Source organism: Accipiter gentilis, chromosome 5 (assembly GCF_929443795.1).
Source record: "Accipiter gentilis chromosome 5, bAccGen1.1, whole genome shotgun sequence".
Lineage (NCBI taxonomy): Eukaryota > Metazoa > Chordata > Aves > Accipitriformes > Accipitridae > Astur > Astur gentilis.
The window spans coordinates 8220821-8238177 of NC_064884.1; the positions used below are offsets into that span (position 1 = coordinate 8220821).

A 17357-nucleotide genomic window follows, 5' to 3' on the forward strand; every position below is an offset into this window, starting at 1 on the left:
AGCTGACACTCGGCGGGTGCCCTCGTTCGCGTCCTGGGGTGCCAGTGACCGAATCACCTGCTTTGAGTCGGGTGTTTTTTCCCCAGGAGAGGGAGGAAAGCGGATTTCTGCCTTTCCCTACGCTCGCTTTGCCTCCACCCGGCAGAAACGTCTGCCGTCGAGATGGCTGCCATGGCCCTTCTCCACTCCGGGCTGTGAACGGGGGCGAGCACCGATGGCACACGGAGATGCTCGTGGGCAGCACGCAGGCAGCACGGCCGCAGCCCCCTGCCCTGCTGGCCAGCGGCTTCCCTCCCCACCCAAACATGCTCAATTCATCCCGTGCCACCGGGGACGGGGAAGCACCCAGGTCCCCCTGGGTGATGGGACGGGCTGTGCTGGGGGAGCAAGGGGTGCTCGGGGAGCAGGATCCAACGCGCAGCTGGGGATGGTACCATGGGCAGGAGGGAAGGGTACGTCCCACCCCTCGCCTCCTCCCAGCCTGTTTTCAGGGGAGGGGGCTCCTTCCGCCGCCATCCGCCTCTCTAACGAGCGTCACCCCTTCTCTCCCAGCGTGTTCACCGTTATCTCCCATGGGCGCCGGGAGGTGATGGACCGGAGGCGGGGGCGATGGCGGCTCTGGCCCCCTTGCCCCCGGCCGGTACCCGCGGCAGCTCCCCGGGGAGGCCTCCGCCCCCCCCCCCCCCTCCGGCTGGCCGGCATCCCGCGCTCGGTCCCGGGTGATGTCAGCGGCCTGCCGGCAGGTCTGGATGTTCTGCCAGCGTTCCCGCGTTTATGATCATCCGCAGATGTGCATCCAAGAACACACTGTACCCACAGCAGAAATTAATGCAGGCTTGACTGCCGGCCAAGCCGCGCACACGGGGGAGAGGAAGAAAGAAAACAAAAACTGTTTAATGCTGTTTATAAATTATACACTGGCTGATGAAAAATACATTTCTCTCACCGCCCCCCCCCCCCCATCCTCTCTGCCTCGAGAGCCTGAGCTGAGACCAGAAGAATATGGTTTGCTTTTTAGCTCCTGTTTTGGCTGAGTTCCTGGACCCAGCCGCTGGGTCAGAGCCAGCTGCTTTCTCCCCCCCACCCTTACCTGATGAAATATATTAATTTTTCAGCTGCCGCCACCTCTCCCCACTCCCCTCCTTCAGCCACCCCTTGTGATTGAAGGTGGGGTGCGGAGCAAGGTGCCAGGACCCCTCGCCCCACGGCGCTCCCCCTACCAAACGCATCCGATGTGCGTCCGTCTTGTTACCGCTAAATGTACGTGCCCATCGTCACCCACCCGCTTCCCCCAGCTTTCTGCTGGATGGGGGAAACTTCCCAAACTTCCCCCGAGGTCGTGGTGCTGGACACCCCCTCTCCCAGGGCGGAGGGGCAGGGGTAAATGGGGCAAGAGCCCCTCCATCCTTCCTCATCCCTCCCCGCGCGCTCGCCAGCCATTTATGCGGCTTTTGTGTTGTTTTTTTTTTAATACCGCTAATGTTTATCATTTGCCCAACAGGCTTGACAGATTTTGTTTCCTGTCGAGCGGCGCGGCTGTGAAGCCCCCCCGGTTGCCAAGGAGCCGCCTCCCCGCACCGTCACGGGCTGATTTGGTATTCCGCGCGGCGCCCCGCCGCATTTCTGTATGCAAGACAAAGTGTTTTGATGGAGGACGATTGCAGGAGTGTCTGGAGGCTGTTTGGAGTTTTATGGGCTGTGCAGTACGCTCCGTGCTCGCTCGCCGCGCAGGGCTGCCGGGGCTTTGGATGGGGTTTGTCATTTTTTCCCCGCCGAGAGGAGGCTGCCGGAGAGAGCAGCACTCGCAGGGTGGAGGAAAAGGGGGAATTATGTAAGAACCTGCCTTTTTTTGCTCCTGAGCTAAAAATCTGGATTTTTTTATTTTATTTTATTTTTTTGTGTGAAAATACCCGCTGCTCCGCCCGTCGCCATGCGGCGTGGGAGTCGGTGGCGCCGGCTGGCAGAGGCTGGGCGACGATGTTGCCGGTGGCTCCCCACCTTGCCCACCCCCAAGCCCCCGCTCCATCATTCCAGGTGCTTTCCCAAGCCTCTCCAGGGTGGCCCGTGAGATGCTGCCGGAGCATCCTTCCCACGAGAGCCGCCCATCGTCCAGGCACGCTCGGGTGACACTCGTGGCACTCGGCCGGGAGAACCGCCGAAACCCCCCCGGGTCCCCCCGGCACTGCCCCCACAGCTGTTCCCCCCTCCGAGCTGGGGAGGAAGGCAGGGGGTGATGGCGAAGAGGCGGGCACGGGCTGGGCTCGTCCTATCTGCTGGCTTAGGCTGGCGCTCGGCTCAGCAGTCCCTCCTTACCTTCTAAAGCCTGCGCCTCGCTTTTTTTCTTATTATTCAATTTTTGCCTTTTGCTGGCACTTTGGGAAAAAAAAGAGGCAAAGCCATTTGCCTCTCTAAATCCAAGCCTGCTCTGCAGCTCCATCTTTTTTTTGGCCTTTCTTGGGTTTCTCCGAGATATTTTTTTAGTGCAGAGATTTTCACAACTGTCTCTTCCACTTGGGTGAAACAGGGGAGAAGGGAAATAATGACAATAATAACAGCAATAATAAAAATCAAAAAGCAGCTTGATGTGGGCAAAAGAAGAAAACAAGAGAATGGGGTAGAGAACAGGCTAAATTTAAAATTGTAATTGGCTGACTTCCACAGGCTTGCGGGTGTTTTAATGACTCATAATAACTTCATTTAAAACCAGCTGAGCAGAAAATAGATTGGAGAGGAGCCTCAGGCCATTATGGATTTGTTTTTTTTTGACAAGCTCTGTTTTCGGCAGCCAGGAAGGCACTCGCGGAGGGCTCGGCTGCTTCGCTCTCCCCGAGTTGGTGGTCTGCCCGACAGAGATTGTATAGAAAGCGGGGCCGGCTCTTTTTTTTTTCCCCTTTTTTTTTTTTCACTGATTAAAAATAGATGCCTTGAGGTATTATTTTAGCATCACTGTGGTTTGGTGCTTTTTTTTTCTTTGCACTTTTGATGTGGTAAATGGAACATAAATAAAATTGTTTTTGAAATTACTGAATTAATTAGGTAGTAAAGCGACGACAGTGCATAAATTTACTCGGCAATTTTTTTTTAATCCATATTTTCCCCCCCCTCTCTCCACCTTCTCGCCAATTACAGCCTGTTAATAATATATAATCCCAAATTTTTATTAATCCCCTGTGCTGGGGGAGGGAGGAGAATAGATGTTGCATCGTACCGGTGGGGCCGCCGTGCCGAAACCGCAGTGGGGAAGGGCCACGGCATTGCTGCCGCCAGCCCGTCCTCCCCCACCACCCCCCTCCCCGCGTGGCCGCGGGAAATCACCCGTTTCCCATCTTTCTTCTCCTTTCCCCATCCTCCTCCTCCAGAGGATGCTCGCGGCACCTCTTTTTCCTTTTCCCTTATTTGTTCCTGGGCTACAGCCTGTATTTTCGGAGCACCTCTCCCCGCAGCCTCTTGGCCCCCAGCCCCAGGAGAGTTTCTCTCGCAGCTGGGGACAGGGACATGGTGGTTTAGTACATTGTAAATTGAGTCGGGAAGGGGAAGGAGGCATCTGCTGTGCCAGCCCCCTCCACCGCGTGCCTCTGCAGGCAGAGGGGTGGGAAAGCGGAGCCGTCAAGCGGCCGAGGGGCTGCAGCCCCGCAATTAAGGGCAGGGCAGCAGCGCAGGCAGGCAGGCCAAGGAGCGGCGCTCGCAGCCGGTTTGGGATGTTTTACTACTTCCTACCATCCGAAGTGCTAAAGCTGGAGAGCCTGTTCCTCATCCCCAATAAAGTAATTAAAGTGAAGGGGCGTTAGGAGGTACTGTCGGGATGGTAGCGGCTAAAACTAGACGAGCTCTGTCTTCAGAACCACCTAGCTAAGCCTGGCTTGAGGGGAGGGAGCTGGCAGCCCCCGCCTGCGCCCACCCGAGCTGAGCCCACGGAGATGCTCGCCGTGAGCCTTTTGGGCATCCCCTTTCCAAGAGCTGCTTTAAACCCCGACGGTGCTGCCTGTCCTGGCCGGCATTGGGCCGTTCCCTCGCATTTCTTTTAGGGGAAATTCAATAAGCTTAGCCCTGCCCCTCCTTATTGCTTTGCTTCGGGGGCACCGCAGTCCCCGGGCAGCGCTGACCTTGCCGAGGGGGGGATGTCGGGTGGCGATGACTGTGCAGATAGCGCTGGACGGAAAAAGCGGCAGCTCCTCGCCCGTTCGTGCCAGCCTCTCGCTGCAGGGACCTTTATTAGGCAGGAGCTATAAATTTGCTCGCACGGATATAAATGTACGGCAGGGAGGTTGATGCCAACTGCGAGGCTCGCGCCGAAACGCAGCTGATACTTGGCAGCACGCGGAGTCCCGTCCCGTCGGGAAGATCATCCGGAGATATCTATATGCTGTAGGCGATACGAGGTGCGTGCTAAAAATACCCTCCCCAAACTTGTGCGTACCTTCGGAGAGGCTAATCGTTTCTATGGCTGTCGTTTAAAGCACGGAAAAAAAGTGAGAGGTGGCGAAGAAAGCCCTGACACAGGCTCTGGATGGGCTGCTTTCAAATTCGTCCTGCTCCCTTTAATAACAAACATGGAGCCGTGGTGGTTTTTTCTGAGCCCTGTTATAATAAGCTCAGATGTTGGATGACATTTTTCCCGGTGACTCACATAGTAAAATTAACCTTGAACTATTTACATATTCAATCGCCGCCCTCCCTCCTCCTCTTCCTCCTCCTCCCCTATCCGCGAGAGTGTGTACATTACAGGAATCCTGGCTCCGTATCAGTTTTTGTTTTGCTGATGAGAAAAAAAAAAAAGAAAAAAATTCCCCCGCCTGGAGTACACATCTACTTGAGGGAAAGAACACGCAGTCCTGGCCTTTGGAAATTGGCAGGCGGCGTGCTGTTCCCGCGCTGATAAGAGGTACTGTAAATAAAACTGTACGGCAGCGCCTGCTGTAAAATGCCCCTCGTCTGTACTCATTGTTCTGACAGCTCCGGCTTTTTTTGGGTCCGCTGTTTTGGTACACGCTGTGCTTCCTTATGTAAGCGAGCGCGCCCAGCTCCTCCCGGCGTTCGCCCTGTTTATTTTCGCCTCGCCAGGAATTTTTTTCTGTCCCCCCCCCCTCCGCCCGCCCCCCGGCCAGATGCTGGCCGCCTTTGCCTTTCCTCGCTGTGTCTCCACAGGGCCGCTCTGTGGGCTCCCGCTGCCCCTCTGGCCCCGGCCGGGCCCACACTTGGCTCTCGGGGGGCATGGGGCACCGGCCCGTGCGTCATCCCCCCTTGCCCCGTGCAGAAACGGGGGAAGAAAAAGCAAAGCCCGTGTTTGGCACAACCCTGGCACGCCCCAGCCCGTGGATGGGGTGAGCCCCCCACTCCAAGCATAGCATTCCCCCCGGCGTCACCGGTGCATCGCGGCGGGGAGGGGGGCAAGCGCCGGCAGGCTGCTCTGCCTGGGAAGGACCTGTTGCGGCGGTGGGTTGCTGTATCCTCGTGGATCACGGTTCGCAGCGGTGGGGCCAGAAAAGCTTCGAGTGGAGACGGAGAGTCATTGCCTTGGCAACTGCTGGCTGCGCATCACCCGCGCCGGCATGCCGAGCGGAGGGCAGCCCGCGGCTGCTGCCCTATCGATCCCCGTCCCCCCGCCGCTCCGGCAGCTTCTTCTCGTCCTGGGCGCTCTTGGCGCCCTTTATGCCGCGCTCCTCTCCCTGCCCTGGGTGACAGGAGGGGACCGCTGGCAGCATCCGTGCCCGTGAGATACTCCGCATCCCCGAAAGCGCCCCGGGCATGCGCCCTTTCGGCCAGCAGCATGTGCAGGGGGAGCTGCCCCGGTGCCCCAAAGCCCTGGTTTTTGTACTTATCCCTTCGCAAGCGGCCGTGTGGCCTGTGCACGCTGGAGTTGTTTTGAATGCAAACTTGACATCATGGCGAGGGTGGCGGAGAACAACGTATGCACAGTAAACAGGCAGACTGTCGTATTGATTAACAGATGAGACCTCTATTATCGATCAACGCTTGGCGAGAAAATTTATCACTTTTAATTTCGCCGCTGCCAAATATTTCTGCCTGCGAGCCAGCCGTTACTGAGACAATTTAAAGGCGAAGGAATTCTCTTTTTAATGCATCTTGTGATACCTCCCTCTTTCTCCGTCACCTTTTCTGCGCACCTTTCTCCAAATCTCATCGTGTTGGGGGGCGGGGGGCTCTGGGAAGGGCAGGAAGGGGATGGGAGATGCTGCCTGGACCCCTGGAAACGGGTGGCACGGCATGCTGCAGAGCGATACCCCCCGCCTCGAAGGCTGCTCTGTTGCGCTCAGCTCCTCACAACAGACGAATCAAACCTCGAAATCTAAGAAATGAGTCCGCAGCTTTGTCCCAGCAGCAACGATTCAGACGTGGTGTGTATCGCTAATCTCTTTGTATCTGGAAGTTACTTATCTGCTGCTGGGCATCCTGTTTTTCTTCTCGTCCCGAACTAGCGGCACATGTTGATAGTGATTTTCTAAGAATTCCCCCCCAATACGACATCTCTCTCCAATAGTTGAAGACGCCTCTGAGCTTCTCGCTCGATCGCACCCTTTCGGCCACATCTCTGACCAGATGCATCCTCGGGTACCGGCAACGGCGGCTGCGACGGAAAGGGGCAGGAAACCAATTACAATTAGATCAGTTACAATGCTAATGAAACGCATTGACGTTTAATGATTTTTTTTTTTTTTTGTAAAAAAAAATCCAAATATTTAATTTCTTCCTGGCAAGCAACTCTTTATTGTGCATTGTGCTGTTATGTGCAAGGAATGGGACCATGGGGTTAAGCAAGGCACTGCTTTTTGCGGCTCTGCTGGGGATTTAAAATACAAAACCCTTCCATTGCAAAGGCCTGGCAGTTTGAACGATGGCAGTGGCCCCAGCCACATCCCCTGCGCAGGTTTGGGCGGGCGTCCCTCAAATAACCCTCCTCTCCCCTTTCTCTCCCCAGCGGGCGCCAAAGCCCTGGTGTGCGATCAGTGCGGCGCCCAGTTCTCGAAGGAAGACGCCCTGGAGACGCACAGGCAGACGCACACCGGTACGTGGCCCTCCCTTTTCGTCCTTCACTTAGGCGTGAGTTTAATATTTAGGCTGCCTTTGTAACCTTTTGCCCAATGGAGAGCTTAACTCTTTGTGGTTCCTGCTTCTGGCCTGCCTGGGTCCATTTCTTGACTTTAATTTGATTAAGGTAAGTTGGCTGCATTTTCTGCTGAATTCTTAATCGGAAACGGTTTTGTACTTGTGTTGAAATCTGCGTGTGGCGTTTGCAAGGGAAACCTCCCCAAATGGCTTTTGGTTTTGGTTATTTGCTGCTGACTTAGTTTGGTCTGGTTTTGCTGAGCTTGTAACGGTGCTGTTGGTGGAAGGAGGAGCACAACCTGTCTCTGTGGTTAAACTGAGCATCCTTGCACCGCTCACTGGTCACCCTTGGTTTCTCAAGCTGCAGGCAACAAAATTTGACCAGCGTGACGGCACTTGGCTACCATTCGGGTTTAAGAGAAGCTTCCCAATGGATAAATACCCTTCTCAGGAGCGTTTGGATGCTCGGGAGCCTACGAGTGATGAGTTACGAATCAGCCCATGCCGATAGGTCTGTTGCTGTTTTTCAGAGCATTAATAGGAACAAACACGTTGCATCTGGAGCACTGGGGAGGTTTTGCCACGCTGCTGCAAGGTGGATGCATGGCTGCGAGCGTCTGCTGGATGATAGGGCTGTTCAGCGGGTGTGCGGCTGCTCGTAGGAAAGGATGCTCTGGGACCCAGGACCTGAGGGTGGGGCTTCGGGGGAGCGCTGGACCCAGCTGCGCACAGAAAACCTCTTTCCCCTGTGTTCATACAGGTTTAAAACCCCGACTGGAGTGGGTGCCATGGGCGAGCCTGGCCTGGCTCTGCTGCTCAGCCAATTAATTCAGTGGCTTGGTGCCTGTGCTTTGCAGGAGCAAGGTAGCCCCAGCTCCTCTTCCACTAAACGTGGGTACGAGGCACTGATTCACACAGTGCCGTGGCGTTTATTGCTCAGCGTTAACGTATGCACGTGGGAAACGATGGCGCAGCAAATGCGAGGTAATTTGTTCCCTGTGCGAGCAAAACATCGTCCCTTTCCAAACAGCTCTCAGCAGTTGGCTTCTGCCACGTTTCTGCTACTGCGCTTCCCAGTCCTTTGGCGTAGCCGCCGTAAGGGAGCACAAGGAGCTCTTTATGCATCTTGCAAAGGCCGCCTTGCCGAGGAAGGGTTTGCTACAGGGCATGGAGGAATTCATGGCCGGACGGTCCCAGGTGCAGCCTTTCAAACCCCCAAAACCAGGCTGGAGCAGGGCAAGGCACCCGCTCCTCCCTGTGCTATATCGGGAGCAGTTTAACTGAGCACAGGCTCGTCTTTCAGTGCTGAAAACCCTGATAAATGCCACTGATGGCTGAGTTTGCACTCAGAAGTGGTAAGGTGGCTGGGCTGGCACAGAGAGCCCAACCGGCTTCACGCCGGGGGTTTGGGGACCGACTGGCGATGCAAAGTGCTGTGTCACCGGGCGGGAATAGCTCCGGCCGTCATCTGATCTGGGAGCTGTGCTGGCCGAGCACCAGTTCGTAAATTGTAAAGTAATTGCCCCCCTTATCCAGAGTCATACGGCTGGAGGCTGGGCTTTGCAGTTCAGGGTCTTTTTAAAAACCATGTGTTCTGTAGGTTAAGGAGGAGGAAAAGGCTGTGATGGGGCAGCCAGCAAGCCGAAGGGACTGACTTTGCTCAGGGATGAGCGACCCAAGCCCAGGCAGGGAGTTAAAGGCGGACGAGAAAACAGAAGCTAGCTCCCCGTTTCCTTATATTTCCTGGAGCTGTTGAGCATCCCTTGGGGCAGCCAGAGGGAGCCCGGCTCCCCTTAGTACCCAGGGCTCCAGAACCTGGGAATGGGGAGCTGTAGAGCAGCTCTTTAATGACACCTGCACCCAAAAACATCCCACAGATGCAGAGCAGCTACACGGTTTTGCTAACGACCTTGACGCTTCTGTGGGGATTAAAGCCCCTTTGGTTGCTGAAACCTGCGGGCTGGACCATGCCAAAGCTCAAAGGGCAACAGGAAAATGGAGCGCAGGGGACGCGGTGACCCAAGCAGAGCGGGTTTATCATCGCCACCTCCAGCTGTAAACACAGGCAGCTCGGTTACGTGGCGGAGAGGGGCTGGGTGGCCAGGGCAGGCGAAATGAATCGCTTCCTTTCCTCGGGTGGCACGCAGAGAGCTCTGTCTTGGCACAGAAAGCATCCCTCCCTTGCCCTCGCTATAATTAACCCCGTTCCCAAATAACAGCATCTCCTAGAGTGCGTTTTTCTTGGGGGCGTCCTCCCTTTGCCCTTAACAGCATGTTGGTTGGCAAAAGACCTTCCAACCTCCCAGGCAAAAAAAATAGCCCTTTTTGGTAGAGGCGCAGGTAGCTTCCTTCAAGGATGGCATCAAAAACCAAGCAGGGTGCATCTGGTAGAGGCTGGCCAAATGTACCCACTTTGCTAAAAAGCACGGTGTTTAGGGGACGATGTGGGACCTATCTGCAAACAGTCACTGCTTGTCCAGATGACCTGCAGCTGCAGAGTGCTTTTTTTTGCAGCGGATGGCCAAGATAAAGGGTTCTCAGGGTTTCTTTTCAGTGTAGGGGGCTGTTTTCTCGGGTGAACAGTCAGGATCCAGGACCCCCTTTATCTCACTTATTTTTTTTTCTCATTGCTCTCACTGTCCCTCCGAATGGCAATGCGAAATAGGAAGCCAGCCTGTTGTACATGTGCCGCAACAAACTCTACCCGTGTCCTACAGGAGAAAACCTACGCCCTGCTTTCTGAGGCAAGGCAAAAAATAAGGATCAAGAAAGGAAAAATAGTTTCTGCTTGTAAGCACAGAGCTGGCTATGTGCTGCATACAGCCCCATCGACGCAGGACTGAGACGCCCTCTCCGGGTGTTCGCTGTCCTTGGCCCCCGTCCCATGGCAGTAGGAAAAGCAGCAACTGTTTTGGCTCATCTTCCAGCAGCACAAGCTTGGTGCCACACCAGGGGGAGAGCGTGGAAAATTCCTTACCCTTCTCCTAAAATGTAGAGGAAAAAACAAAATGCATTGAGAAGACAGCCTGAGTACCCCCAGCAAGCGCCAGTGGGGCTCGGGATGCTCGCACGGCTGGTGTTCGTGCTAATGGGGTTCGGGCTCACCGCCGACTTTTATAAATATCAGAGGTGACTCGTCTAAAGTTTCCCCCCATGTGCCAAGGCAATTAACGCGCGCGAGGTTGTACGCGCTGGGCGGCCAGTGTCAGTCAGCGGGCCAGCACAGACTTACTCCTGACCCAATTTCACGTGGGCATGCTCGACACCTAATATAGAATGTATTTTCTTTGGCATGTAGTTGGCTCTTTGATTTGTGGAGTCAGCGTGCCCCCGGCCGCTCTGTGGAGGATGCCTGGGAGCCTTCGCCCTCCCCTGCCCGTGTTGCCTGCCCACACCCCCTGCCTACATCCATCGCATCCCCCCCGGCTGGCGATGCCGGCACTGGGACGCAAGGAGCAGAACTGAAAATTGAAAAGCTATAAATCTTCCCCCCCCTTTTTTTTTGTCTTTTTTTTGTTGTTGCTGGGATGTTGGTAGCGTTTTGATTTAATAGTTGGCCAAACACAAGGGTCTATTTTATTCAGAGTTTACAGGCCTCAGGGCTGTTATTCCTCCAAATTTAATAGCATTGAAATTGCAGGGTTGGCGATAATTTGCCTATCACTTTCTGCTCTCCCATTGATGTTTATTGTCAGCGGGATGGAATCTCAATCCGATTCACTTAGATAACATGTCTGTTAAACATTTAGATAATTGTGCCATCATTAACTTGTCACATTATTTTAGAGATTCAAAACAGTCGTGCGGTATAAGCAGAGGTACAAAGGGAGAAAAATCCGGCACATGAGAGCAAGAACCCGGGAGACGAGGCGCTGGTGGCAGTGGGATGCCCCCACGCTGGGTCCTATGGAAAATGTCGCTCAGTGACTGCTCGGGAAACTCAGGCTTCCTCTCCATCTTGGCAGGGCTTTAACCACTTTTTTCCCCCAAAAAAATTTCTGCTCCCGTTCTAAACGCACACTGAGGTACACAGTGGGGTGGGTTTTTTCTTAGTTTTTTTTTAAAAATGCCAGAGCACTTGGCATTTTTCTGTGGAAGAGCATCCCAGCGACCCCATTATTGGCTTGGGTTTGCAAGGGGGATGCATGGGAGCCTGGAGGAGGTGGAGGGGGGGGACCACACCAGAGCTGTGCTGTCACACGGGCACACGCCGTCTCTGCTCTTGGCAAATATACATTTAGTCCACTTAATTACCGATTTGTCTTATCTCCTTTTCTTCACTTCACTTGCTCTGCCTCAAAATGGTACCCGTCTAAAAAATACCAGTGACGCTATAGAAGTACGTCATGCGATTTTTTTTGCTGTTGGAAATTCAGGATTTTGAGCAAGCGGAACATAACACGCAAGTTTGCCTTACGCTCAGCGCGGTGCCACGAGCCAAGGGCGAGCCGGCTCTCCGCCAGAATGCTTCTCTGACTCCGCCGACAGCTGGGGGTTGCCTTGGTGGTGGCACTTGCCACCAACAGCTGTCTGCAACGTCTATGCTTCGACAGCAGGCAACTTGGTTTCGGGAGATGCAATTCTTGACTCATCTCGCTGCATCCTCTCCCACGGCTTGATCGGAGCGGTGCCCGGCTGCGAGCCGCCAGCACACTTCCTCACCGAATCCAACCCGACGTCTTCCCAGGCTGCCTGTGACTTTCTATTACCGTTTCACGGGACTCCTGAGAGTTTTCAGAGAGCAGCTCGATGAGACTTCTGGGGGAAATACCGCTGGATAGCATTTTTCTCCATAGCTAGAGATAATGCACTGTAGTATTAAGTACGCTTAGAGGTAATTATCACTCCCCCAGTTCTCGCTTCGGTTCCACGGTCCCGGCTGGGGGAGGGAGCGCAGGCGATGCTGTGCAGTGACGCCCAGACAATGCTTTGCAGATTTTCTGTTGGATGCGAGTGTGAATTTTGGATGCTCGGGTACAGAAGTGCTGGGAAAGCCCCTGTGCGCTCCTACGGCATGCCGCCGTGCCCTAACGCTTCTGCCGGAGGCTGTGAGCAGCGGATGCAGGGCTGAGATGGGCTTTGGTTCAGGTGCTGGGATCACCGTTCAACTCGAGGAGGTAGGAGTGCCCCGTGATGCACCGGGACAGAGGAAATCGGTGCTGGCTTCGAACCATGACTCCTGAGCTTAGGAAGCAAATCTGGTTAACCGTTGCACCAGGAGAGTGTAAAGACGTTTTTTCTGGCACCTTCAAATGCTGGCAGTGCCCAGTGGGAATCCTTAGCCAACCTGGAAGAATTGGATTTGGGGTTGGGGGAGCTGCTGCCAGAGGCACCTCCGGGGCTTTGTGGCTTCAGTAGCAACTGAAAATGCAAAATGCCGACGGCAAAGATGCTTTCGTGGCTGCTGTGACATTTTTGGGTACAGGCATCCGACTGGAACCAGATGTGCCATGCGCAGGCATGGCATCTTTTGTGCAGCATCGCCCATAAACATATTTAAAAGAACCTTGGAAAACATAACTCCGTGCTTAAATTTGGCTGCTTGACAGGGAGCAGGACTCGGTCCCTCCGACCTTTGGCTGTGGCAGAACGAAACAAAAATGATGAGCTGAGGAAGGGCGAAACAGCAATCCGAATGCGTCCAAAATGCAAAGCCTTGAGTTTTTTAAATAGCCTCATGGCCAGTTTTGGACTTGAAGGCCTGAACACAGTACAAGCGGAGGGAAGGACAAGCAGGCGTGTTCAGCTAGCGCCCATCGCCTCTCCTGTGCTTCCCAGCTTGTAGCCTGGGCGCTCTTCCCATGCAAGCCACATCTTCAAAGGAAAGTGGGTTTCTTTCTATAAAAACGAGGGCTGGGACAGTTACGCTTCCTTTAGGAAGCCTCCGTCATTTGGGAGTGTAATTCATGGTGCAGGCAGCTGCGCTGCCTCTGCCACTTGCCCCCTGCCACCTCCGAGCACGGCGTGCGGCCGCAGTGTGCCGGGAGCTCACCGGCAAGCGGGCGGAGTGGGGGCGGCGGCTCGTTAGCACCGGCTCTGGCCAGGCGGTGTGTGCCGCCGGCCCCGGCTTCGGCGGGGTCTCGGGGCGGCAGGTCCTGGGGGGCTCAGCACAGAGCCCCTTTGTCTGACAGTAATGTCCTGTGACAGCACTTGAAATCTGAGTCCCAGCGCGCATTCCTGGAACCGGGAATCTCCCTGCCTCCCGAGCCATGGCTGCTTTTTCCACCTTTACAGCAAGCAGCAGGAAGAATTCCCCGCACTTCAAGGTGGGCTCAGTCGGGAAGCGCAATGAGGTCAGGCTTCATGCGAACAGGCGGATTCGCCAAAAACAAGCCCAGAGATGGAAACGTGGCAGACCCACGTAGCCGCAGCCAAAACCAGCGGCCAATGGTCGGCCTTTAATTTTCCTGTGCAAATACTATTTAAAGCGTGATGAGAAAAGCCCTCTCGCTAAGCTACGGAGAAATCTTTCTTGTCCTTTAATTCTAGATGAAGGGGATTAGTGTGAACATATTTAACCTCTGACCCACGGACAAAAGCATTATCAAATTTAGTTGCCGAGTGGCTCCCCATTTAACCGAACCAGCGCAGTATCTCAGCAAATTTTTTTTTTCTTTCCTCCCTTGAAAGCTTTAACAGCCATTGTTGCCCCTGGAGCACGGGGGGACTTGGCAGCCCTCTGCTCGCCTTCAAGATGCTTGTCAGAGCCCCCGTAAGGGAAACCAGCGTGGTACAGTCACTGCTAGAACCTGCGAAGGCATCAAAAAGCAAGTGAACCCCCCCCCAAAAAGCCAAGCTTTCTCTAGATGGGGCTGGTTTCTTCCTGGTTTCTGCACACCCGCCTTGGCCCCAGCCACACACCCGCCTGTGATGGCTTGGAGGATGCTCGGCCGTCGCTCTGGAGCACAAAGAGATGCCTCCGTACCCCTTTGCTCCTCATTTTGCTCTGGAGCACGCAAGAAAATGCACTCCTGGCTATCGTGCTCTCAGGAGAACCTAGGGATGCTCGGCGCTGCCGTGCCAGGGATTTATAAAATACGGATGAAACGTGGGCAAGGAGGCGGCCGGGCTCTCCTGGTCCGGTGGAGGAATGCTGAGAGGGGCCTCCCGTCAGGAGCCGGTGTCCGTTTACAGTGCATCTCTCATAAACCCGGCGGCGGGGGCGAGGGCAGGGGGACCGGCCCTCCTGGTATGTGATTGATTATCTGGTATTTATGCCATTGAGGACTTTTCAGCGGCTCGGGGTCAGGGGGTCATCTCATGTGTCTTGCTGCAAATCCGCTTCCTTTTGTACAGTGCGGGCTGGGTGAGCAGACACACAAAAACAGCTTTTTCTTTTCCTTGGGAAAAAGGGGAGGGGGGCGGGCTGGTGTCAATGAATTTTTTTTTTCAGCCTTTCCTGAATAGTGTCCTTTTTAATTCCAAAGAACTTTTAATTAAAAGTAGCAGGAAAGTTCATCTCGACAAGGTTTAACTTACCTTAGCAGTTACTTTTGTCCCCCGGGATTCGTGTCTCCCCGCTTTACAAAAAAAAAAAAAAAAAGCCACAAGAAATGGGGGAGAGGCTGCTCTCGGTACCCTTTTGCGTCTCCACGGGTTTACCGAGAGGGCCTTTTCATCTTTTCTCTTTTTTTTTTTTAATGATGGGGGTGCAGGAATAATAAGTGGACGCTGCGAATCCCTGCTTTGTGCCTCGTGGCAGCCGGTCGCTCCACTGGCCGTGCTCTGCCAGGGATAGCTGCCCGCACCACCAAAAGGGTTGTTTCGTCGGCCAGGACCCGAACCGGGGCTCCCCAGCATCTCCACGGGGCCGGAGGGTGCCAGGGTGGTACCACCCCGGCCGGGAGAGATCCAGGAGTGGCACGGGTGGGTGACAGGCAGGCGCTGCTCTGTGCCGGGTGGGATGACGGTGATGGTGCTGAGGGCGGTGGTGATGCTAGCGGTGGCCATGATCAGAGCGGTCTCCCGTGGGGTGGGATGCTGCAGCCCCGTAGGCAAGTGCAGGGGCACCACGGAGGGCGGGTCGTAACATCGCTGACCAGGGACGTTGTCTGCTGTCCCCTAAAACCCTCCTGGCAGGGCAAAGCACACACCCACCACCATGTGCTGGTTGTCAAGCACTCATGGTGGAGAATCGTTGGCCAAAAAGACCCTGGGGGTGGCTCTCAGGGGACCAGAAACACTGGGTGAGGGTTTTATCTCCTTGCTGAAGCTCTTTGTTTAAAGGCGGAGCGGTTTCTAACACAGTAGTTTAACTATCGTTTGGAACGCAGTGGGAAAAATACGCTAGGTTTTCGACAGAAAGTCATTATTTTTTCAGCTGCTTTCACTCCAAATTCCAACCAGGAAGAGGAAAGCTGGGAAGCCAGCACGGTGACGACGACTAAGCGGGTAGATGACAGCTTCCCTTCTGATGTGGTGGCCAGAACCACTGCCACAATTTGCCTCCGGTTGCCCTAGGGAAATGCTCATCCTCGGGAAGGGCAGGGATGGTTCTGCAATGCGCGGCTTCCTTGGGAATGGCAGGGGTGGATCTGGCATTCTGCATGATTGAGAGCCATGGGACAGGCTTAGGGTAAAGTGGCACCCAGGGGAGGTGCTGCACAGAGATACCCAGATACCAAACAGATTAATGCGTTTTGGTCAAGCAATGTTTATTTTGCCAGGAGGGCAGGCAGCTTTTCCATCCATACCTTTAGGGGCTGAAGGAGCTGAACATCTGTTTTTCCCAAGGATGATGGGGAGCGAGGGAGTTCAAGTGCACAAGGCACGTCCAGACGCACTTTGTTCGGCAGTGCCGGCATCCCTGAGCATCATCCCCCTCTGCCAGCACCATGCCATCTCCAGGGCACACTTCGTCGCTGCAGAGAAAAACTGCATCCTCCCGCTCCTACTTACTTTTTCCCTTCATGGGAGGAGTTTCTTCCGGCTCCGAGTGTACTGGTTTTCACACCTGTCTTAAGGCTGAATTACCATCAGTGGCTCCTTCGGGGATCTAAATGTAGATGCGTTTGCAAGGGTGCGATATCGCCCAGCTCTCCCCTCTCAGCTGCATGGGCAGACGGGGCTCGACGGTGGCGTTTATCCCTCCTGCTGACGTGCAGAGAGGCCTTTTGTGATGGCCTCTGTCTCCCGCTGGCTTTGTTCAGCGGCAGTAGGATGCGAACGCCGCCGACCCACACCCTCCCATCGCAGCTCCCCAGAGCAGGTCATCATATTCCTGGTATTACCAGCCTTACCGTGACCATAAGCTCATTGGTACCAAAATGCGTAATGGGTGCTGAAAAGGGAAGGTTGTCCCTATGGGTGTGCTGCATTTTTGGCTGCCTGAACATTTTTGATATGTATTAATCTATTTTCATAGATATTCCGTACAACGAAAGGTTTTGGGGACTACCACTCTGCAAGGAGGGCATGCCTCCGGCTTCGGCCAGAAGGTTTTAGGGTTAGCAAACATCTTCAGCTGTTTGGCCTAAAAAAAACAGAAATCGGTCTCGGAAGTGCAGCGCACCATAGGCCTCCGCAGCGCGTTCCCAGGCTCGCACGGCGTTAGGAGCTTGGGAAACTCTCACCTCCCCCAGCTGGGAGGTGGAAATGCAGTATAACGGGATTGGCCCCAACAAACTTCACCTGATTCTCGTTTCCAAACCAGAGGTTTGCGCAACGCTTGTTTTCTGCAGGAGGAAAACCTGTTCATATTCTGTCGGTGCAGGTTTGGGTGATGCTGAGCATGCCCCTTCCTGCCAAAGCCTGGGGACCACGTTCAGGGAGGGCAGGATGTGGCTGGATGCTGCAGCAGCCGGAGGGTGAAGGCGGCTCTCCCCACGTGCTGGGGAGGAGGGCTTGGGCAGGAGATGCTCGGGGGTGGCTTGTCCCCTGTGCTGGTGACAGGGGCATGCCTGGACCAGCGCTGTCACCCAGGGAGTGTCCCATGGGGGCAAGGAGCTGCCCGCATCCCTGGGTTTGCAGGCGGGTCTCCGTGCGTGGGCTCAGCACCCTACCCTGGAGATGGGGGGACGTGCCGCAGTCCTCCTCGGCGGCCGATCCTCCCCCCCCCCCCCCCCAAAATGCATCCCTCAATCAACGCCCTGTTTGGACCCGTGGGCTGCCTGGCAGCGCTTCACCCAGTGCGGGTCCAGCTGCCGCCGTGATTGACGCAAAGCCAGTCTATAAATAAAGTCTTTCTCTCCTCTCATAAAGACTTTGCGGTTTAGTTTGCTTTCAAGGTCAAGATCAGACCTTTCTAAATAAACACATATCAAAGGATCATTAGCGGAGCAGCACTGTTAAAT

The 17357-nt window shown here is 54.9% G+C and overlaps 1 protein-coding gene across 3 annotated transcripts in view; it reads left to right on the forward strand.

The window, feature by feature from the left end:
- Positions 1-17357, forward strand: part of ZBTB16 (zinc finger and BTB domain containing 16) — a 65083-nt gene that overhangs the window by 34950 nt on the left and 12776 nt on the right. For all 3 annotated transcript variants that reach the window (XM_049799343.1, XM_049799344.1, XM_049799345.1), the window contains exon 4: positions 6938-7024. In XM_049799343.1, the coding sequence (XP_049655300.1) occupies positions 6938-7024 (87 nt within the window). The remainder of the gene's footprint in view (positions 1-6937; positions 7025-17357) is intronic.